The sequence below is a fragment of the Oxyura jamaicensis genome, chromosome 5 (genome assembly GCF_011077185.1).
Source record: "Oxyura jamaicensis isolate SHBP4307 breed ruddy duck chromosome 5, BPBGC_Ojam_1.0, whole genome shotgun sequence".
Lineage (NCBI taxonomy): Eukaryota > Metazoa > Chordata > Aves > Anseriformes > Anatidae > Oxyura > Oxyura jamaicensis.
The window spans coordinates 58,925,333-58,949,441 of record NC_048897.1 but is presented as its reverse complement, the minus strand read 5'-3'; the positions used below and the strand labels follow the sequence as shown (position 1 = coordinate 58,949,441).

Below are 24,109 nucleotides of genomic sequence, written 5' to 3'. Positions count from 1 at the left end.
TTCTGTACCTGAAGTATGTGAGCCCCTTTGAGCAAATACTCTGCAATATTGTAATGTTAGCTTGATAAGAATGGTAACCTATGTCTTTTAAATATGCCTTAGCCAATCACAGAGAATGAGTGCATAAAATATATTTGCTTGGATGGACAACTGATCCAAGTTAATAAGTCGCAGAACTGCCCATACAATGCAACTCAACCCAGCTGTGGAGTTTTAGGATTTGCTACTCAAATGAATGGGGACAAATGCTGCCCAAAGTGGGAATGTGCATGTAAGTTTTAATTTTGCAGTACTTTTCAAGTGAACTTAGGTAACTCATATGTAAGAAGGCTAAGAATTAACACTTTTATAACCATGGCGTAGAAAAAGAAGATCCGTATTGTGCAGTTTAATTGTTGTTTAATGTGATTTGTAAATATAGTTCTACACCCAATTAAATGAAATCAAAATATTAATGTAAGATGAATATCTTATCCAGCTTTAGGTATCTGCAGTGGACTTGTCTGACTTAGACCTGTGTTCTGTCTAATCAGAGGAGACATTGTCAGTACAGCTAGTGGATTTTATGACAGTTGCATATATACTTCAGGATGAGAAGACTCCTAGAGTACAGTAACAATCACTGTTAACAGCCTGGGGACTCTATAGAGGCATAGCTGTACTGTAGTCACTCCCTTCAGTTACATAGAATTAGGCAGGATGTATCCAAACCTTAAAGAAAATTAAATTTAATCCATAATGGCAAAGAAGGGATGCAGAGATAAGGAATGCAAATTTCCACTTATGATCTAGAGTACGAAATAACTAAGAATGGAACTCCAAACCATTTGAAACATAAAAGCTTTAGCAGTAAGCCTGGAAAAAAGGGAATGTGCAACAAGAGCTCCCTCCTAAATAACAAGACTAAAGGGGAACTAATGATCTGGCATGATCCACTGCCATCCATGTTTTTGCTAGTTTAGGGCTTGTAAAAATTATAAAACTGTGCTGGCAAGAACTGTAAGAAAGGAACTGATTGCAGAGGACTGCAGATTGTCCCACTAGAATGTGAATGATTTGACTCTGCTGTCCCTTTACAGACATGCAAGCAAAGGTGACGACATATAGCTGAAAATGTGCTATATATGTTAAACTGTACAGCAAAGAAGTTAATCTTATATAACTCAATATTTTATCTTCCTATTTTGGAGTGTTTACAGAAAGTAACATAAGTTAGAAAATACATTATTAAGTTAAAAACTACATTTATTTTATTTTTATTTTTCTTAGGTCGTTGCACAATTTTCTCTGATCTGAGCATTGTAACCTATGATGGAAATCATTTGGCTTTATTCAAAGAAGCATCCTACATTGTTAGTCAAACTCAAGATGAAACTATAAGCATCCATGTCCTTGACTGTAGAATGGTAACTAATGTTTATCAGCTAACAAAGGATGTTCAGTACTGGTAATAAGATGTATCTTGGGAATGAGTTACATATATATTCCTCTAATGCACATCTTTCTAAATGAAAGGTTATAATATTTGTATGGAATTGTGTTTAATTAATCCTATGCAATATCTATGAATTGTACTTGCACTTCACAATACTTTGCAAGAATTGTATGGGCATAATTTATTCTGTAACAGCTGGAACTGAGAGGGAGATCCATATTATCTTACGTGTAAGACAGACAATGTTGTGAGAGATTAAATGGACATGCATTTATTAGTCACTCCCATGATTACCAGCATGTAAAAAGTACCATTGTAGAGTGCTATTTTTTTGTGTATCTAGCTTCACTTGACTTTACTGCACAAAAGAGAAGATACGTAAAATTTGAAAGAACTTTCTGAAACTGCATTAGCCCACTTGGCATTTCATCAGGCAGTGCCTTGTGGAGTGAGGATTAACACGCTTGAGTTCCTTATTAAGTTTCATTCAACCCTAATTTTGTTTCAAGGAATGTAGGCTAGCACAGCCTAGCAAAGTATTTCCTTGTATCGCTGACCTGTATCATTTTCATATATTTTCACGTGGAGAAATTTGCGCTGGAAACACCAATCTTGAGATCCCTAAAAGAATATAGTATTGTCAGAAAAAATTAGACCACTTTGTACATTTCTAGGTCTTGGACAGGGGCAAGTATTTGCTGTTTCAGAGAGGGAAGAGGAAAAGCCTCTAAGAAGAGATTGCAGAATATCCTGCCTAGTGGGTGGTATAGAGATTGGCTTTATGTCATGAAGAGCTAAGCGCTCATGAGTGTGGAATAATTGCCTTTACAAAATTCTTTTAACTCCAGCCTCTCCTGTGCAAGCTAGGTAATATTGACATCCATATAACTATTCACACAAGGTTTGGTCATGAACAGTGTAGTACCTTATCAAAGTTAATTCTAGAAGTTCAATATGATTGGTATGACAAAGCAGATCTGTTTCTGACTTTTCTTTTTTGTCCAGCACCTTGTAGCTCTACAAGTGTGCATGTATTTCTGATCAATTCCTTCTGTACTGTTCACTGATCATATAAATTCATCATTCCCAGTCCAATTTTTGCTTACCTTCAGATATGTAGTTCCTGTTTTTCAGTGTCCAAACAGCTATTGTGCTGTACTTTTTTTTTTTTTTCCTGAAAACCTTTATATCTGTTATAATTTAAAGAATGGGTGATACAACACAGTTCCTAACCACAATAATATTTTGTTTGTGTATTTTGCAAGAATGCTATCCAGATGAACTTCGTAGTCCAAACCTGAAAGTACAAACAGCAGCAGCTTTCCTGTCTTAAAAATATACACAAACAATCCTTAATGTCCTGGTATCTAAAAATAATAAACAGCTAATGCATAAAGCTTTTGCACATTATCACTCTGGCTTATATATTTTTGCTTTCTCCACAGAATAATTCACATTCAACTTCCCTGTGCCTTGCAACGTTGAATTTAACCTATGTATCAAACCAAATTATTATCAATCGTTTAAGTAGAAAAGTAAGTACTTTGAGGTTTTAATGTTCTCTGCCTTCTAGATAGCATCTTATTTCTGTAGTCATCAGCTATCTTCTCATGTGGATATGGAAGTTTAGCATAAGACACAATAGATAATATATTTTATTGTTAGGACTTGGGAATTTAGTAAACTCCTTGTTAAATTCAGAGTCAAACTGTGATAAAAGGACAGTTAATGAGGCAAGTCGCAGAGTAAGGCAGTTAAAGTGATTGTTCTCTTTAGTGCCTAGATGCCTTTGTGAAGATGAGCCTAGCTTCTTTTTGAATTGGTTAGGAGATAGATTCCTAACCTGTTGAAAATCTGACTTTAGTTCTTCTACCTAGAGCATTTGGTGCCTGACATTTAAACTCTTCTCTGTGTGCATTTTAGATAACAGTAAATTCAAGATTTGCTTGGCCTACTGTTAGAAAATATGGATACAAGGTAGAGGATTCAGGCTTCAAGTATGCAGTTGAGACTCCAACAAAAATCAGAATTCAGTGGTTTCACAACACAGGTGTGATGATCATAGAGTTCAATACTATCAGAGAACCAAAAGCTTTGGGACTATGTGGTAAGTATAGAGTACTGCTAGAAATAAGGATATTTAGATGCTTTGAAAAGGAACCACATTTTCCTAATGGCATCTTTTGTAGAATCTTGCTTAAAAGAGTTATTGCAGATCACTGCAAATTAAAAACAAACAAACAAACAAAAACCTATTAACATGAAATGATTAATAATTTGGTTGGTTGTTGAAATAACATTTGATACCTGTCAATGTAATCACTTTTTACTGACAGTTTTGCTTCTGAATGTAGCCTGTTTGAATCACAAGCACAATTGCTGTAACCAAACCCAAATAAGTAAGTCGGGCATGAATCTGTAATGTCAAATAAGGTCATTTACAGATTTAGTGTTTGCTGTCCATCTGATAGGAAGCGATCTGGGCTATTTTCAGTTTCTAAAGGTCAGAATTCACAGGAACTGTTAACTTGAGAGAATCTATCTTAGTTTATCTGTTAGAGGAAATAGTTCAGGGGAAATTTTTTAATAGTAATGGGTTAAATAACCAATACTGCACTCCGTTAGGTCTGCTTAATCATTTCATGTAGTTACTTTTCTGTAAAAACCATGAACTTGAATAAGCTGCTAGTGCTATACTTTTTGCAAGCATGTTTTTGTGTTGTTCTATATCCTTACTGTGACATCTGAATCTGTAAATTTATCTGCTGTAATTTGGAGCTGGAAACCAGGGTTATGGAGTTCATAATTACAGTGGAAATCTTGCGAGTTTCAGAAAGGGCAAATGCCTGTAGCTCAGTATCAAATACCAGTGATAGCTCAGTCAAGGTCCAAGTCCTGTGGACAGTAATGCTTCTTGCAAAGGAAAGAGAGTTTGAATTTACTGCCATTTTGAAATTGGGTTATTATCTGTAATTTGCTATGACCTTTGTTTTTAGTATCATTCTTTCTCTGTATGGCTAATTGTAATTAAATCAAACAGAAATAAGAATGTAAAGATAATATTTTTTAGTAGGCCTGATTCAAGTTATACTTGAAAGTCTCTTTTGCCTTTACCTTTTTGATTATTGTGATAGGGAGAATTAGGAACGTTATATTCCTGTCTTACACGGCCCATTAGCAAGATGACAAGATGTCCCTGTGGCTGGTGTTCCATGTACAACTTCTCTGGAGAATGTGCTATGTATTTCTGGTATTCATCTCTGATTGGAATTCTCTGTATAAACCTGCCTGCACGGTGCTGTCTGTTGTGACTCACCAGAACCTGCTTTAAGGCTGCCCTGCACCTTTTCAGGGTAAATTAGCCTGCACTGAGCTCTCGTGCTTTCTGTGTTTGTTTGCTTCTTGTCCTTGAGCTTTCTCAGAATGCCTATAGGCTGATCTGCAGTACCAGTAGGTCCTAATTTCTTAGCTTCAGGTAAAGCATGGAACTGAAGGCACCATTACAGTTTTCTAGCAGCTAGTTTCCCTTGGCAGTATCTGCAGCAGACAGCAGTGCCTTTAACAGTGACTGGATCAGGCAAACATGGCAAGTGGTGAAGAGCTGGTATGGGAGAGGAGGGATGTCACAAGGGATTATGGACATCTCTGTAACAACACTGGTGAAACCGTGCAAGCATGTCATTGTAGGTGCAGCCAGGTCCAGCCAAGCCAAGTGTGAAACCTTAGTTTTGCTGTGTTTACTTGTCAAAGTACAAGAAAACTGGAAAAAATTAAGTCAGGCATGGTAGCAGTCCCTTCAGAGCTCTCAGAACTCAAGTCAGTACTTTCTGTTTGTGTTGCATAGACTCACAACCTCTGAATATTCAGCCAGAAACATTTTTTGTCAATTGATATGTACAGCTTCAAAAGCTGTTTTGCTTTTGAACGCTTATTGCTATATCACTGATTGTCAGTGGCTTGCTCATAGTGAAAAATGATAAAACACCAATTTCAGTAATTACTGAACAGATATCTTTAGAATTATCATGAAAGTTTCTCGAAACATCAGAAGAATGCTTTCTAGAAGTCTGACAGAAACTGTGATTAGGAAGAAAGAATGGGAAACTGATTTGTCATTCTGCTTTTGTACCTGCTGGCTCTTAAAGGACTTTCCAGCAGAGACTGTTGTAATACTTGGATGTTCTGTGTTAACCAAATTGCTCTCCATGTGCTCTATGTTGCTTCCTTTGTTCCCCAGTGTTTTGAAAATGCCAGCTACCTTAGTTTAAACAGAAACAAGTTGTGATGCTGCCTTCTGTGAAGCAAATAAATAAAAGATTGCTCTCTTCCTGCTGAGTGGTAATATAAATGTACCTGGAAGTGCCAAAAGCTGCACTTTTATGTTAGCTCTTAAGACAAAAGATGTTCAACACTGCCCAGAAGCATATGTAAAAGAAGGTGTTGCAGTTTTGAAGTACAGTATCAGATAGGCATCCTGACATTTAATGGAAGTTGCCTTTTCCAATACTATTTGCAATTTTCATTTGTTGCTATACTTGGAGGTGCTTTGTAAGTTTTTTTTAATGTATTTTTTTCTTTAGTGCTTGTGCAACTCAGCAGTGAAGCTTGCATGTCATCGCTGGGCTCTGAACAGCACAGTGACATGTGATTGTTCTTGTTTCATGCATGTGCAATTCACAGATACATCTTTATTTCCCTTTGTGTGAAGTCCCTATATCTTTATCCTACAAAACTTTGCATATCTGTAGTGGGTTGTGATACTGTCACGTGTACATTTTTTAGAAGTTACTTACTTACTATAAGTTTTTTAAATGCAATTTACTTGTTTGAATATGCCACTTCAAACATACTTGACAATGAACTGTTCAGTGTTAACCTGCTCTTTTCTTCTGGTAATACATAGGTCTTTGTGATAGAAGCTTGGAAAATGACCTGATGCTACCCAACAGGACAGTGCTAAGCAAAAGTGATGCTCCATCGACTTTTATAGATAGCTGGCAAGTGCCAGACACATTAAAGTATGTTGGAGAAGACAGGCACCAGGAAGCTAATTGCTCAGTCATGGACTGCTCAGAGTGCTTAAGACTGGTTTTGAACCAGACCTTCAGCAGCTGTCACCCTTATGTATGTTAACTATTTTGGAAGCTTACATTTTGGTAGAGATGCAGTTGTGATAGAATTTTGTATACTTGATAGTTTCATTAACGTGGAACTACATGTAACCACATTTATGGAATGAGATACATACTTTTTTGTATCTTCAGTTGTGAGATAAAAATAATTGAAGAGTGCAGCAAATCGATAGGAGAGTTGCAATAAGCAACTGATAATTTCAGAACTCCTAATGTATCTCTATTAGTTTTGGTAATAGCATCTAATTTATAAATCAGTCCCAGATAATTCAATTGGATCAATAGGATGTACAGCAAAGTAAAATAAAGTAATTTTAGGACTTATTTCATATTTAAGTGTTCAGTAATTTAACAAATTCCAGATCACAATGCATAATGTAAAAGCCTGCATTCTCAAGGGCTGTAGAGAGCAGGAATTCCAGCTTACAGTGAGGAGAGGGTAGAGCAGACCCCTTAAAGTAAGCATAAGTAGAGAACTGTGCAAACAAAACATTTATTTGTGCTCCTGTGAGTTCATTTACCATTTCAACTTTTGTATATTGTTGGGTTTGATGAAGAGGAGGTCAAAACGAAACAAAAGTGCATAGGAAGAAAGAATGAAGTACAGTTACTAATTATGTCTTCTGTTAGAAAAATTATATTAGCTTTTGCCTTGGCATTTATAATAGATGAAACTGAAGAGTGTAAGGACTTCTCACTCCTTTTTTTTTTTTTTTTTTTTTTTTTTAAGCATGTTAAGGAAACCTTCCCTTAAATACCAGTAGACACTCTGTAGACCAATAAAGTCAGATGATCCCTTATCCCTTTTTCCTCTGAACCAAGAACTTTTGCCTTAGTTGTTTGTAGCTGATATTTAAAAAGGTCAATCTTTTTGCTATATAGCAAGGTCTCCATGACGGGTCTCTATGATTTTTTCCTTCTTAGGTTCCACCTGAGCTATTCTGTGATATATGGGTTCAAGACACCAAGTACATTCAAAATCCATGCGTCTCACTAGCAGCCTATGTGGCAATGTGCAACAAATTTAATATTTGTATAGAATGGAGGAGCTCACATTACTGCCGTAAGTATTCTCCATGTATGCGTACCTCTAGTGTTTGCTGAGACAAAACTTGCCTAGCAATAACAGTTACTGTAAGTTGAAAATATAACTGCTCCTGCAGCTGTCAGGTGTCTTGGAAATTATTATTGAGATAATAAATTCAGCAGCTTTCATCATAAAATAGAAATTTTAGACCGTGTGACTAAGTGCACAGTCTATTTTCAATTAGATGGAAAGTAAGGAGTAAAACCCTGAGAGCCAGAGGATCCTGGCAGGATACATTTCCCACAGGAACATATTAAAGTGTAAGGCCAAATGGGACCTATAGTTGTCAGCAGGGCATGGGCATGTCATAATGTGCTGCAAGTAAAACCAATAGTCATGGAGTCTACAGCTTAAAAATAGTCAGAAAAAAATAAAAATTCAAGTTTGTGTGAATATCAATTGCAAATAGCTGTTTAAAAAGAGACCTTACAAAATATAGCTGTAAATATAGTTAACTACTCCATCCATCATGACAGGATACATGCTCTCTTGGTTTATACCACAGTGTATCTGGCGGTACACACCTAGGAGGGAAGAACAATGAAGTCATAGCTAGATTTTGTGGTCACTATGTGTTAACGTGCTGTGGACTGTTTTTTAAAAACCTGAGTTCCTCTATTTACAGGGCTCTACTAGATATTTCCTGTGGGGCATTATAGCCATATTTAGTAGCGTGGAGCTGAACAGAATCAACCTCCTCTCCCAATTAGCTTTTAAGTTAATTAAACCTAAACTGGAGCCTTCTTTATTATTGAGCAGACAGTCCCTTTGTGAATTGGGTGTCATCTCATTACCATCATTCCAGACTGCGTTGCTGTGTGACGTAGGTATCATTACATGATAAGGATCCTATTGGAAACACAGTGTTGGCATTTGTAATCATTCTGGTTTTGTCGTATATATGCAGCTTGTATGTGACCCACATTTAAACGGTTTTGAACCATCATGTAAAGTTTTCAACAGCAAAGGTTAAATCAATCTATTCCAGCATACACTCATTACATACCAATGAATTTGCATTAATAGTATAAAGAATGTTGAGTTTAACTGTGTCCATGGACTTTAAAATAACTCACCTCATCCAAGAGAGTGATTAACGTGAATATCTATTAAATATAGTAATGAATTCATGCCATTCTTTTTTGTTCCAAACAAAACAAGGCTGAATTTGCCTTTACATATATCTTTTTGTGGCACACTATACTTTGCTCTTTAGTAATCACTGTTTTCTTTATCCACTGCAAAGTACTTGATGTGTTTCAAAACACTGCATTATTAATCTGTGTATTAATCTGTGCATTATTAATCTGTGTACCATTATAAATCTGGTATTTGTGAATGTTTTTCAAGTATGAATGATTTTGTGACAACACTTTTGCATGTTTTTTTAATCTCTACCACCAAAATGCAAAACAAAGCCTGATACAAACGCTACCACAAAGAAGTGAAGTGCTTGTGAAATCTCTTTTTGTTTGAATTTGTCATGTAGAAGATGTGTATCGGTGTTTTAGATCGGTAGATCCTACTGAGTTGGCAAACAACAAGTTGACAAGAAGACAATCATGTCTTCTCTTAGGTAGTACACCTTCATGTCATTAGGTCTTCAGATAACAGATTTATTTCATTTCTAGCCTTCCCCTGCTCTGAAAACTTCTCCTACCAGGCTTGTATAGCTGCCTGTGAGGTTCCAGATAGTTGTCAGAATAATGAAGTTGCTTCTCCGGACTCAGAGACCTGTTCAGTGTTGACAGAAGGCTGTGTCTGTGCTGGAGGGACCATCCTGCACCGAGCTCACACTGCTCTCTGTATTCCTGAAGAAAAATGTGGTATGTTTTGATGTGATTTTCTTCTTTATAGTCTGCAAGCTGGTGGTCAGATGCTTCATTATCCAGGCCTGGTCTGATGTTGCGTAGGCTTTGCATATGTTGTTCAGCTGAGGACTCTGGGGATTCAGTAAACATTAACTTTACAGGTGGGCAAGCAGGAAATGTCCTTGTGTCATATGACTTTGCTCATCTTCTCTCAGCTGGAGGATGCTCTCAAAAATGGTAGGTTTTGCTTACGCTTATGTGTTCCATTATTTGAAATATGTTAGTCTTGGCCTCCTTTTCACCTTGCCCTTTGCCAAGGAGTCCAACCTATTGATACTAAATGGAATTCAAAAGTCATGCAGCAACAGTTAATTACACATTTTGGATTATATACGTTTTATCTTCTATCTGCCAGCACTGATAATTCTTTTCATTACATTTCTGCCTGAGGACACCAAATTGTGGACCAATACTTAACACTAACAACACAAATCTGAAAGATGCAATTTTAAAAGCAGATTGCATAAAGCACTGTAAATAAATAGAAGTTTTGTTGTGTGTGAAATACAAAAGCAAGTTCTTTTCAGATCACAGGTTTAAAAACAAAGGATCAGACTGAGATCTTAAGTGCCTAGCTTTGCAGTGGAGACTCAAAACAAAGTGATCCTCAGGAGGGCATTGAGTGTCTTGCATTCCCATACAAACTCAGTCTCAGACTGTCTCCTCTTTAACTTTTTTGTTCAAGTAATATGGATAGGTGATGCCTTAAAAACTCTGGAACTTTTACAGTTCTGTACCCTCTGTGGAAGAAAATAGTGGTGAGAACTGGAAATAAAAAGGAATTGCTTCTATCTTCTCTTGTCCTGATCTAGCTTGTACAGACAGCTCAGGAACACCTCGTGCTGTGGGTGAGATCTGGAAAACTTCTTTGAGTGGATGCTGTATGGAAAAATGTGTTGACAGTGAGACTATTATTCCAATGGAGTACAACTGTTCAGATATCCACAATTTAGACTGTCAGCGATTTGCAGAAGTGGCCTTGCTTGTTCCTGGTGATCGGACATGTTGTCCTCAGAAGATCTGTAGTAAGTATTCTTTAATGATTACGAATATTACCTACTGAAATATGCAAATAACCTTTCCTTGTGGTTTATTTTCCTTGGGGGAAAGGTAGAGGGAGGTGAGAAGTGTTCTAAGAACTGAAAAAGCTGTGATTATTTGGCATGTATTATGTTCCTCTCAGCTGTACAGTCTAATGATCTATTTTAACGTCCAAATACAAATCAATGATATAACTAATTATTAGAGAAAGATATCAGATGGCTTTACAAAGTCAGCAGTTAAAAAAAAAAAAGGATATAAAAGCTTTTATTTTATATTTTCTTAATTCATATTTAGCATAGAAAGTCCATCTTCAAAACAAGTTGCAAGTTTTCTTGTTTTAGCCACCTGGGTTGATATTGTTGCAATGAATTTTCCACAAGAAATATATATATTTTTTTAAAGTGGAGATTTCACAAGAATTCAGGTCTCGTTTAATTTTCCCTCCACAGAGAGTGTGGCAAATACTAGACACTTCTGATCTTGGTCTTGTGTTTTTTGCTAGTTTGTAGTGGTTATTTGGAGATTTGGGGTATCAAACTGCAAGTAGTGCTTTACACTACTCAACTTACAAATGCAAAAAGTAGTTTAGAATGTCTTTTTTTTTTCTTTCCCTTTATGAAATAGTTTGTAATCAGAGCCTTTGTGAACCCCTAATCCCAGAATGTAATGGCTTGGAAAAGCTGGTCACTTATTATAGTGAAGAATCCTGTTGTCCCAACTACGTTTGCGGTAGGTTTCTTTTGAAAAGGTAACAAAGTTCAGTGTGTAAAAGACAGTAAACTAATAGCTCAACTTTTTAGCAAAAGAAAGTTAGCATAGACATCATTGTTAATATGTCAATTTACAAAATTTTCTTTCATCTAAAAGCTCAGGGTTGGACTGCGCCTCAGGTGGTGCAGACATAAATGAGTCTTTTGTTTAATGTTCAAGCAAGGATGTGTGTATCACTTTGTGATACAAAGTAAAAGGATTTCTAAATGGTCTTGTAGTATTTTTCTGCTCTACGTTGTCATTTCTTACATACATAGCTAAAGAGGAATGGTGTACTTTACATAAAGAAATCATCTGTTGTGCTTGTTTCAGAATGTGATCCAGCAAAATGTGAACCAATGGAGCAGATGCCAAGGTGTCAAGAGGATCAAACATTAATTGCTGCTCGGGTGGAGAGTACCTGCTGCATATCCTATATATGTGGTATGGAATCCTGGCTTGCTGAGTCTTTAAGTGTTCTTGAATATGCAGTGATGCCTGCTAATAACTGCTCAGCTAAGGTTCTTGGTACTTTCTGCAGCTCTCTGAGCATAGTAAGGCTTGAAAGTGGCATTTAGGTTTACAGAACATAGGAAATGGCAACAACCATCAAAAGTTACAGAGTGGCACTGTGCTCACAAGAAATGCCCTTAATTGTGGATCAGAGGTATTCTAGTCCTAGCAGAAGAAGTATTCATGAAAACAACAGGGTGACTTCGCAGGAGAGAAAAAATAGAAAAAAAAATCATAACAAAAGAAATTGAGAGAAAATCCTGTTTGGTATGATCTGACTCACAGTTATTGCATTCATTCCATTTAATAGAAGGGACAAATAAAAGGCAAGCTGCACTGAATATTAGCCTCTTGTGTAGGAAAGGAATGGCTTCAGAGTACCTCTGCTCTCTTTCATATGTCTGTGAGAAACCTACGGGTATGTGTTTCCTAGGCAGTAGTAAAATTTCTTCCTGTGTTTTAGATTTAAATAATTGTTTTCTCCAGCATGTGGGGCTTGCTCTGATCAAATACCCAAATGTCAAGAAGGAGAAGTTCTTATTGTGGATGACAACACCACAGAGAGATGTTGCCCTACATACCAGTGTGGTAAGTTTGACTTGGTTTTGATATTTTAAGTAACAGAGAACATGGCAAATTTTGTAGTGTGGGTGTTCAGTGCCAAAAATGGTGGATTAGAGAGACAGCTCCATTGTGTACATAAGCAAACTATAATCTGTTTGCTCTTTCCTTTTAAATCTTGACGTGCCTAAAGTGTTTTCTGAATATATGTATCATGGAGACAAATTTCATACCCCAAATTCGGGAGATTTAAAACTGTTTTAAATATTTGCCTAGGATAGTTGTACTCCACACTACTATTATCTGATGGCTAACAGTTAAATTTTCATCATCTGTCTTTTCAAGTAAGATGTTTTCTAAAAGTATTCATTACAAATAAGCCATTTAGTATCTCTTAATTCATAATACTGCTCAACAAAGTATGACAACCTTCTGTTTATTGGTTTTTCTTTCCCTTAATTTTAGTTTGTGAAATACATCGTTGTCCTGAATTCAGGTGTATGCTAGGCATGTCTTTGGTGGAGGTATGGAGCCCAGAGAAGTGCTGCCCATTTCGGACATGTGGTAAAATTACTTTTTTTTATTTTAGTTGACTTAGAAAATAAGACACTGACAAGAGCTATGGCTTCCTGGGGTTAAGTCTTAAAAATTAATAAAGTCATAGACTTTAAGTTGTGCAAAATGCTCGTCTGCTGTGCATACAAGCCAGCTCTACCAGGGTGACCATCTTATGAACAGACATTGTAAAGTCACAGTAAATTATTTATGGCTTTAAAAAAAATGATGAGGTGTTCACAAGTCAGGAATTTGACAGTTTACAAAGGTGGTAGTATATCATACGTCTCTCTATGATGCCTTAAACACAATTTTCCATTTCTTTATGTTGATTATTATGATTATCATTGCTTCAAAATAGCTAGAGTCTAGAAAAATCGTATTTTTTTCAACATGTTCAGATAGACTGCAGATGATGAAATGCTGTAAATTGTTCTGATATGTAAAGGTGGTCACAGAAGCTGGTATTAGTTTTCAGGGTGGATTTGAAACCAATTCTGGACTCCCCAGGCTGGTGTATTTCAAATACCTACCTGCAAGGCTTCTTCAGTGATGACTTGAAAATGTGGAACTTCTGTTCTCTGTGATGCTCTGTGTTAAAGAAACTGCATCTAACTTTCTAATGCATTGCTTCTGTAATTGTATTTTGTTCTAGAATGTGCATGCGAAACAATCCCTAAACCTCAGTGCAAACTGGTATGGAATCCATTGTATTTGTCATTATGCTTTTATTATTTTGATAATAAAAATATTTGTTAGTATCTTACTAATAGTTTTATCAGTAAAATATGGAATGGCATGTCATTCTCTTTTTTTTTTAAAATTGTTTTACAATAAATTATTTCAGTTTTTAAGAAGCCATTTAAGTTTAAATGTCTTGCAGAACAGAATGACTGTATGGTATTGATATTTCTTAATTTTTTATGACCATATGCTGCCCTGACTATTCATAGAGTAGAACTACTTTCATGCATCCAAGGAGAGAATTTTGTTCAATTGTCAGAACTAAATGCTTTAAAGCTTAGTATTTAGTTAATATTATTTGTCATAGTGCATATGTTAATCTGTATCATGCACCCAGACCATTGACTCAGCAAAACTTTTTAAATTGTATTCCACTGTGATTTGTTCTGCATTGCAAAAATGCTTATTAGCATTGCTGGGTTATGTTCTCGGTCAGGGCTGGATATTTTATTCAGAAAATAATACTGCAGTGGGAATAATCAATAAAAATTCTAATTTGAAACCCTAGGAGTAAACTGAAAATAGTACTCAGTTTTAATTGAGGATTGATTGAGTTCTGTATAAAGGCAAGCCATTGCATCATGTTCATCATGTTGTTGGCCTGCCACAGTCGTCTTTGTCCTTCGTGTCTCCAATGACTCAATGACTGCTGCTTCTTTTCAGGTGTAAAATAAAATCCCATTTTGTTGTCATTACTAAAATTAATGTCGCTGTGGATGATCAAAGTAGAAACCAAAGTAGACTTCTAGGGGCAAGAGATACTGTTACTCGAATCCTGGAGAAAAGGTGTTTACAAAAAGATCAATATAACACTGTCATTTTACTTCTCTCTTTTTTTTTTTTTTTTTTTTTTTTTTTTCTGGTTTTATACCCATAGGGGCAGAAACTTCAGATAGATGAACAGTTTCAGAACAGTACAGAAAATATCTGTAACTGTGTTAAATACAAATGTGGTAAGTCTGAAAACAATTTGATTCAAAGAAACACTCTTTTAAGTGCAAGGTAATTATAATTAACTATAAATTGTACATTTGAGCTTTGAACGTGGTACATGAGAACAAATATTTGATTTACATAATTCACAGATAGCATATGAAAAGACAGGAGAACAGGACTGCTCTCTAAATATTTGGTTGATTATAGCTTGTCCTTGGATTCTGTTATTTCCTACAACAGGAAGTCTGTGCAGGGAAATAGAAGACAGAGTTTAGGAAAAGTTGGTTGGTGTTGACTAAACAGCTTAAGCCTTAATGAGTTGGAAGGAAGACTCCAGCAAGAAACTAAAACCCATACTTGATGTCCAGGAATAGTCCCACTGACCCATTATGAGACTACTCAGGAGCTGGTAGATACGCTTACGTGTTTTACATGATCCAGGAGGTAATACTGAGCACCATGCAGAATTCATCGTGGAACATGCCCAGTAGTGTCTGAGAAAACTCAGGAAAAAATAACTCTTGGAGGCCACTCAGTTGGCCAATAGAGTTGGGATTGTCTTTGCATAGATATCTACAACAAAGGTATTTACTTCTGAGCTATTTATCCTCTGCTCCCTCACAAACTGATGGGGAGCAATAGCCATTCTCAGGCACACTTCTTATCCTAAAGTATAATTTAAATCAGCTGAAGTATGCACTGTCATTTTTGTGGTACAGCTGATAGAATTTTATTTACTTAGATTTTATCATCCATGGTTATCTTTGAAGTGATTTGACAGTTATAATGAAGCATTAGTTAATTATTATTAACAGTTTACATTTAAAAATCCGACCCATGTTTCTTGAAGAGTTAGCTTTTTCCATTCCCATTTTACTGTTTGAAACATTTTAAAAATGTTTTGATACCAAGCTAATTGTCCTGAGTGAGCTGTTTATTTTTGTGTGTGTTGTTCTTTTTTCTTGTAGTGAGAGACAAAGTTTGCCTGAGTAATGAGAGAGGTGTGCTGCTACCTGGACAGAAAATTGTGGAACACAGTCCAGATGGCATTTGCCATATTTCTTCTTGTACAAATGTGATTGATCCTTCTACTAAATACTACCAGATAAACACATCATCAGTAGCATGTGCTGTCAAGTGCAAAGCTGTAAGAAATTCAGGATTTTAGACATTTATATTGTGATCGTTAATCTTGATTACATTTTTTTTCTTTAGTATACTATAGTCATGGGAACAAGATAGAAAAAGGAACTATAAGACCCCCCTCTAATGATGTGCTACCTCTCTTCGTAAAGTCCTAAATTCATAAGTATTTCATTGTGTGATCTATTCTCCCTAAAAATTTGTGGTACCATCTCATAAAAGTTGCAGAACCATCTCATGGATTTGAACCATCTACTGAAGGGGCCCAGTGCTCAGCAGGATCCCATACAGAGTACAGTGCTAATCCTTAAAGGACCAATAGCATACTGCCACTTTGCATCTGTAGCTTTAGCTGCATTGTGCTGTAAACTGGCACAAGTGCCAGACTTGGTAGACTCAATAAGAGGTCAATAAGAACTGGGAAGAGAAAACAGATTAATTAAGAAAATTGTGTCTTTCTAGAAAATATGATACATAATCATAGGAATATGATATGGTTTACTTTCTAAATTATGTATGTGTTGTCTGATGTGTAAAAAGTCAAAATTTCAGTGGTTGTTGATGTAACCTGTCAGGCTAACATTTGAAAATGATAGAAAGACCAGTTCATTCTCTGAGTTGGAGCTTCCTTCCCATTTACTTCAATCAAGATCAAAGGTATTTTATAAAAGGTTCCTGAACATACAGAGGACATAAATGCAAGCTGCGTGTTTTTGAAAGTTACTTAAAAACTGTCCCTAAAATCAGATACCACCCCCACAATAAATAAATAAATAAATAAAAATCTTCCCATTACACTAATAAAATGTCAAGTTGCACAATGGTGTCATACAAGGATTAATATATTTGATTTTGGCAGAACCAAGTCTATCAACCTCCAAAAGATTTAACAACTTGCTGTGGTAGCTGTAAGAACGTGTCATGTCTCCACACTTTCAACAATGGGACAGTTGCCAATTTTAAGGTAAATTTGTAAATGTCTTCTTCACTTCTGAATATTTTGACAGAATAAAAAAAAATAATGTAACACACTGCATACATTGCTGTATAAATTGTTCAAGTAAGAGCTTTATTTGGCCAAATACTAGGAATAGTTCTGCATTTATACAACATTGTTTTTTGGAGAGTCAATCAAATAGCTGTCTGTGAGGATTAAAGGATTCTGATATACTAGAGAATAATAGTAAACCTGACTTTTTTATAATCTGTTTACGTGATTTAGTGGACTTTAAGCTTTGTACTTAAACAGAACTTCAAGGTGCATCTAAATCATGTTTTGCTCTAGGTTTTACAGACAAGATTGCATTCAATGGAATTGTATAATAAATAACTGTAGCGTTGTTTTTCCTGAGTTACTGTGTAAAGATTCTGTTTTACAATTCTTAACAGCCTGGTACTGTCTGGATTTCAAACTGCATCAGATATGAATGCATTAACACAGCAATAGAACCAGTTCTAGTTGCATCTTCAGTTGGCTGCCCACCCTTTAACGAATCTGAATGTGTGAAGGTCAGTGCTTAATACGTTGTTTACATTCCACCCGTGATTTATGATTGCATGAAAAGATTAACATTGACCAAATACTTTCTGACCTCAAGAAGAAGAAATTAGTAATTCTTGCAGTGCCTGATCTTTGAAGATGATAACCTCTACCTATACATGTATAGTGTGCCACCAGACTGCCCAGTTACACTGATGGAGAGGCCACTTCTCAGAAAATATTTTCTCTTTTCCTGGACGCTTGTAATATCGAGATAGTTCCTTAAGCAGCTGTCCGAACTTGGAAGATTTTCTGGGTTGAATAACATCTTTATAACTGACTTCTGTGTATGGCAATTTGATTTATCATGATGGCTGAAAACATTGAAGAAAATGAAATATTGTCCAAACATCAGAAAAATCTTTTCAACAGTGAGACATAAGGCTTTGTGGACTAGTTTTGCAGGAAAAGCAAAGGTTCTGTTGCTTTGAATTTATAAAATGAGGTTAGACTAAGTACCAGCGAATGTATGCAGGAAGAATATCTCATATTCTTCTGTCTAGTTCTACGTTTTCATGCAGGCGGGGGATACTTTCCTTAATGAACATCTGTACACAAGCAGGGAACAGTTCTAAATTAACTAGTTAGCTGTAGTTCTTCCTCACTAATAAAAATGCATTGGTTCTTCAGAGAGTCTCAGTCACGCAGCTGGCTTAAATGCTTTTTTTCTGTTCTAGGCAAATTTAAAAAAAAAAAAGAAAATTTTCTGCTGTCTTCTCATAAAGTTTCTCACGTTTGTTCCTGTCCCAGAATCCAGTAACATGTGCTGCTGGGACCCAGTAGCTCAGTAAAGTTTGTTCCGTCTTCGTTGCAATATGGTAGATACATATCCAATAAATAAATAAATAATAATAATAAAAAAGCTGTCCTTTGAGGCACTATACGCGATTATTCTTTATTCTGCATAGAAAAGACATGGTGAAGAGTTAAAGCAAAGTGATCATCATGGCTTGAGATACTGAGGTGGACATCAACAATCAGACTCTAATGTAATTGAAGAGAGAGTTTTACAAAGACTAGTGCTATTCTTCCTGCAGTACTCTGGCAAGTGCTTAATGCTACAGCATAGAAGACAGCCATGACACTCCACAATGAGAAGAGAATGGCCTCTCATTTAGATGAGACTTCTGTTTAGAATTCAGAATCAGTTTTTTTTTGTGATTGCTGATATAGCTTCTGCAAGAAGTCAAGGTTTTGCTCTAAGTGGTGTCAAACTTTTGCTCCATGGTGTCAAACTTAACTAAGCAATTCCCTTTCCAAATTTGGCATTTTGTTAGCTAGTGATGTATGGTGGTATTCAGTGACAGCTACTTAATAACTGATTTGTGTTTAAAACTGGCACGTTACTTCATTTACATGTAAACCTTCATCAATGCACTGGTGTGTTGCATTTGCCTGGATAAAGTTATAAAGATGTAACCATAAATTACAGAGCTTTATCTGGAAGATTTTTCTAATAGTGCAGGACTGTAGGAATGAGTATTTTGGAAAAAAAAAAAAAAAAAAAAAATGTTTGTTCCTCTTTTTTTTTTTTTTATTTGTATCTTGGTCAGGTTGGAGGCTATGTTGTACCATTCCTGGAAGGATGCTGTAAGACATGTAAGTGATGAAATGAAATTCACAAGCTTCCACTCATCAAAACAGGTCTGTCGGATTGGTTTTTACCTTAGAAATAAGATTGGTGCTTTACCGCATGGAAGCTTGATTCTGATCTCGCTGATCTCAAAGGACATGTTCTTTTCAGGCTCACATATGTGAATACTAGTGAAGCTAATGGAGTTAAACCAGAAAAAAGTGATTTAACGTTGATGATTTTACTACACTGATACAGATTGTGGCTGTCAAAGTCACTAACATTGCTACCTTAAGAATGGTGTAGTTCTCATGTAAGTCTCCTCAAAATATTAATTACTGTATTTAATATAGTAAAAGCTACTGTGTTTTGGACAGTGCCTTAAAACGTGCTTCAGTTACATTCATATCTTTGATAAAAATGGAGATTGATCTATGCAGTTTGTAAGTTAATGCCACGAATACTTAACTAATTGTTATTATCTTGGGTTCTGTTTATAAACATAGTTAAAAAGCTTTCAGGAAACTTCTTTTAAAATAACTTATAAAGAAAAAATCCACTTTTACTTGATTACCAAGATGTGTTTTGACATTTATGAGAGCTAGTAAAGGTACTCTCGAAAAAAATTAAAAGAATTCTTCACAGAATATGTTCTAAATATGCTAATTCTTAATATAAATCATGAGCTAAGTACATTTTTTTTTCTTAAGATCCTGGTACTTAGCTGAAACATTTTGGCTGATTCAGTGAAGAACTTAGCCTGAGGCAGACACCTAACCTAAAAAATTTATGCTCAGATACCTGAAGTTGAGAAAGTTACAAGCAATTGAAAAGGAGAATTTACTGGGCAGTATCGTATTATCTAAGACAAAAAGGTGCAAAAAATGTCACCATCTTTGCATAAGTGGGTGCAGCAGTGAGCTAAAAGCTATAGATAGTAGAAGATATATGTAGGGAAGAGAGCAGGAGAAAGGTGCAGGTATTTCCTGATGGGTGGGATGGCACTTGAACAATCATGACTATCAGATATGGTATCATCTGTAGAGTTACTGCAGTGGGATATAAATTGCCAGCCTGAATGTAACTTGTATTCTTTTATGCATTACTTATTGCACATTTTAGTACAAAGGTTCTTGAAACTGTGGAAGATCTATTTTTTTTTTCTTTCTTTCTTTTTAATTTTTTATTTTTTTTCTTCTGCTCCCTGTCACTGCGAGGGAATGGTAATATCTTCATGATTTTTTCACTCTAATGGACCTGTGTTATAAGCACTTGTTGCTAGTTCTGTAGGCGATTCTGCATTGGCTCTTTGAGATTAGTTTTTGAGATTATCTGACATTATTATTCAATGCCTTAGCAGCCATAAAAGCCAGTTTCTGAACAAATTTTTATTAAGATGGTTTGACATCTATTAAGCTCCTCTTCAGCAAGGCAGAAGATACTGCTTCTGTATTTAGAGAAAGATCATAATCACACTCTTAATTATTTAAGACAAAATAAAATTATTAACGTAAGACATGCACCACAGAATACAATTAAACACTTAAAAATACCCAGTGACTTCTGCAATTTGCATTTACAAGTACTCTCATGTTGATTTCACAGGTCTTTATAGATGGCACGGTCAGTGAATCATCTAGTTCAGTCTGACTCAGAACAAATCTGGCATGAGAGCTATCAGTCAATTTTAATTTGTATGAGGCATTTACGAGAACAGATATCAGCATGTCATTTTCTTTTGAACTTTTCTTTTTCACTTTATCATTAGAAACAGTTATGATTCTTTGCTTTAATTTTTAAAATGAAGTCCTCTGTGTAAGCCCCAGGAGTTCCTTGGAAATCCAGAGAGTTTTTACCTGCACTGCTCAGAGAAAAATATTATACTATTTATTTCTTTCAGACCAAAAGAACACCTTGAATTTAGGGTACCAGATTGTCTTAGTTATACCAGTGTTAGAAATAACTTTTCTGAAGGCATCTGTGATTGAACCAATTATACAATGACTAAAAATAATTGGCCCACAGTCTAATGTAGCATCCTAAGCAGTATGTTTGAATTCTTCCTGGTTTTGACATTATGCAATGCAAGTAATACAGACTCTTTTTGGTTGAATTAATTTCTCAAGTACATTGAAATCCAATAGCTCCAAAATGTTTCATAGTGATAGGGAATACTGTGTAACACACTGTTCAATATGTAATATTCTTACCAGGTTCTTCAGTGTCAATGTTCCTCCCATTCCTTGTTAGCCCAGTCACTCCTACAGCCTATGCTAGCTGTAACACAGGTACATTTTCTGTAAATAAGTAGGATCAACCCAAACAGCATCATTGTTGATTTTCAACAATGTACTCCCTGATAGGAGCATCAGGCTTTATGTTGTCCAGTTCTGCCAAAAGCTGCAGTGTAGTACAACTTGCTCATGGTTCAGAATGACTCACTTTGTGGTTTGGTTTTGGTTTTCATTTTGCACTGCGTGGGCAGTGCATTGTTGTTAGCCAACAATATACTGTTGGTAGTAAGCACCTGCGTAGTCTTTAGCTTGCTGCATGTGTAAAATTGCTGTGTTTTACAAATGTAAGCTAATTCCATGATGTTTGCAATGCTGTAGAACGTAGATACTAATAGCTTTGCTTGTTGCAGCTTATTTAATAAATAGCGCATTTGCAAATGCTGTATCTTATAGTTTTGCTTCCAGTGGCATATTCAGTAGAAGTAGCTCTTTCCCTTCCCTGCCATAGTTAGGACAGTAGACTGAAAATAGCAAGCCTGTGTTGACCCCATGAAAATTTGAGATTTTCTTTGTTCTTTTTAATCAAGCATGGTAACTTTTGCAGTTGTAACATGGTATGAATGCAGTTGTTTTGGCATTTATTTTGTGAAAACACCTCTCCATGTTTCTGTAAGAGAAATAATGTTTACTGTAATGTTGTACATTGCTGAGTGATGCATCCTTCGTTAAATTTCACTCCTGACTCTAGGAATGCTACTCTGAAGTCTAGATTGCTCCTTCATACTGACATCACTTCAAGTGACAGGGGTGTTGTGAGTCGACACAAAAAACACAAGGATCTCATTATAACGTGGCCAATACAAGATGCTCCCATGCTTTGTAAGGCTGTTCAGGACAAAGAACACCATGTTGTAGAGCTCATTAAAAGCCACTGGACATTAAAGTACATACATGGAAATACTTCATACATTTATTTCTTTATGAGGTGTGATGTACCTTCACTGTAGCCCAGATGACGTCATAGCCACAGTTGCACTGAATTCCCCATCTTACGCATCGTGTTTAATGTAAAAGAAGAAAGGACGTGAATAAGACTGAGAAACATGAAACAATGGTGAGTATTTTTATTTTCAAAAGCAATTTTTTCTTCTTTTCTCAATTTATTTTTTCCCTAAGCAAACATAATCCAATAATAGTTAAGCAATAGCCAGCCATTTCTGACTGTAGATTTTATTTGCTTCCAAGCAGATTCATGGCTGTCCTTTCTTTCATATTCTAGAAACTTCTGCTATGCCAGCATCTGTAGCAGACTCTATGTTATTAAACAAACAAATAAACAAAAAAACAAACAAACAAACAAACAAAAACTTATTTTAGGGAAGTTCAACAGCAATTAAAACAGGGAACTGGATATTGAGCATTAAGATGCAATAAACCCTCTGTCACAGTTCAGTGTTAGATATTAGTCAAACCAGTAAGTCTTTCATTGTCCTTTTTAGGAGCTAACATTATTCACCTTTTGTAGACATCTTTGGATTTCTTGGCTGAAAGGAAATGCAGTTCTGTAAGTTCTGTAAGTGGAGAGTCATGTGGGACTGCATCATAGCGTGTAAAATCCATGAAACTGTGGAAGCAGTTATAATAGAATGAATGGTTTGGTTTTCTTACAGGTCTTCAATGTGATGTGTTTTCTTCAGCATACAGACGATCATCTTAAGAAGATACTGTGCTTTCTGACCTCTAACAACTGAACTTTAGACTGACCCTTGTTGCTTTTCATCAAAATGCCCAGGATTTTCTCCTTAAATCAACCTTAACTGCTTTATTTAATGAATTATTTTTTATCATTTTTATTTCATCCAGATACTATGTACATACTTTTATGAGAAAAAAATGTGTGCATAATGGTAATCAAAATGTAAATAAAACATTTTATATTGCTTACTTGTGTTCTTTTTCTTATCGAATAAAGCTGTACAGAAATACAAAGTCGTCATTGTTGTGTCCTCTCCCCTTCCCCCCCCCCCATCTAGTTTTCTATAGATCCTGGTGTTGTGCTCATTTTTAAAAGTATCTATACAACTGGAATTCAGTTATTTAATAGAAAATATATTTTATGCATTTTTAACAAGCTGTCTCACCAAAGTGGTTGATCAGTTTTACAAAATTTTATGAAAGGTAGAGGGGGCTTACTCCTAAAAGGCTTCTGAATGAAGAATGAACCTTTTAGAATTGTTATTGGAGATATAAGGAGACAGATACTTTAATGCATGAAATAGAGTGTTTTAAAAGAATGTTTTCACTTAAATGGATCCTATAGCAAATGTCACTTTGTCGAAGATTTGTGTATTTATTGATGGTATTGGGTGTATTCTTCTTTGCCTCTTGACCCCATAAAACATTCAGGAATGTTCTTACCTCTGAAATGTTTAGAGTTTTGAACTGATATTTTTCAATCAATGCCCATTTTGCAGGCAAGGAAGATGGAAAATTCTGTAAAAAGGTGACTGTTCGGATGACTATTCGCAAGAATGACTGCAGGAGTAACACGCCAGTAAGTAATCAATTATCACAATTTATTTTAATAGACAGAAAAAAAATAAGAGAACAAAAATTCCACAGTATTGTCTGCATCTCTTTTTCTTCCAGAGATGGAAGTCTCTGTGCTTCATAGAACTGTTTAAATGTTTCCCTATATTCTCAGCAATCATCTTTTCAAATAATAAGATAGATGAGGATGTGACTCCTGCTTTTGAGTGCATTTAAGCTCATGTTACTTTAGTGCAAATCCCAGCTCTTAGTTCACCCTACAGTGCAATTATTATATCCAAATTAACTTTGATATGACAGACACTTGCCAACGATACACTGCAGCCAAAACTACAGTAGATGTGTTTAATTTTCCGTCTGTGTAGGGAAACTATTAAATTGCCAACAAGAAAACAATGGTGGGTCCAGAAATTTGCCTTTAGGCAGCAGCATGATAATGTT

The 24,109-nt window shown here is 35.7% G+C and overlaps 1 protein-coding gene across 2 annotated transcripts in view; it reads left to right on the top strand.

Moving 5' to 3' along the window:
* The window catches only part of OTOG (otogelin), a 107,372-nt gene that overhangs the window by 80,885 nt on the left and 2,378 nt on the right, over positions 1 to 24,109 (top strand). Inside the window, exons 37-55 of one of the 2 annotated variants that reach the window (XM_035328323.1) lie at positions 103 to 271; positions 1,270 to 1,352; positions 2,881 to 2,970; positions 3,359 to 3,542; positions 6,339 to 6,559; positions 7,492 to 7,630; positions 9,286 to 9,480; positions 10,338 to 10,550; positions 11,194 to 11,298; positions 11,653 to 11,763; positions 12,319 to 12,420; positions 12,859 to 12,957; positions 13,604 to 13,644; positions 14,570 to 14,645; positions 15,597 to 15,775; positions 16,631 to 16,735; positions 17,161 to 17,280; positions 18,865 to 18,910; positions 23,593 to 23,672. In XM_035328323.1, coding sequence (XP_035184214.1) covers positions 103 to 271; positions 1,270 to 1,352; positions 2,881 to 2,970; positions 3,359 to 3,542; positions 6,339 to 6,559; positions 7,492 to 7,630; positions 9,286 to 9,480; positions 10,338 to 10,550; positions 11,194 to 11,298; positions 11,653 to 11,763; positions 12,319 to 12,420; positions 12,859 to 12,957; positions 13,604 to 13,644; positions 14,570 to 14,645; positions 15,597 to 15,775; positions 16,631 to 16,735; positions 17,161 to 17,280; positions 18,865 to 18,910; positions 23,593 to 23,672 — 2,358 coding nt within the window. Of the gene's footprint in view, positions 1 to 102; positions 272 to 1,269; positions 1,407 to 2,880; positions 2,971 to 3,358; positions 3,543 to 6,338; positions 6,560 to 7,491; positions 7,631 to 9,285; positions 9,481 to 10,337; positions 10,551 to 11,193; positions 11,299 to 11,652; positions 11,764 to 12,318; positions 12,421 to 12,858; positions 12,958 to 13,603; positions 13,645 to 14,569; positions 14,646 to 15,596; positions 15,776 to 16,630; positions 16,736 to 17,160; positions 17,281 to 18,864; positions 18,911 to 23,592; positions 23,673 to 24,109 lie in introns of both variants that reach the window. The other variant, XM_035328322.1, reaches the window with a different exon arrangement.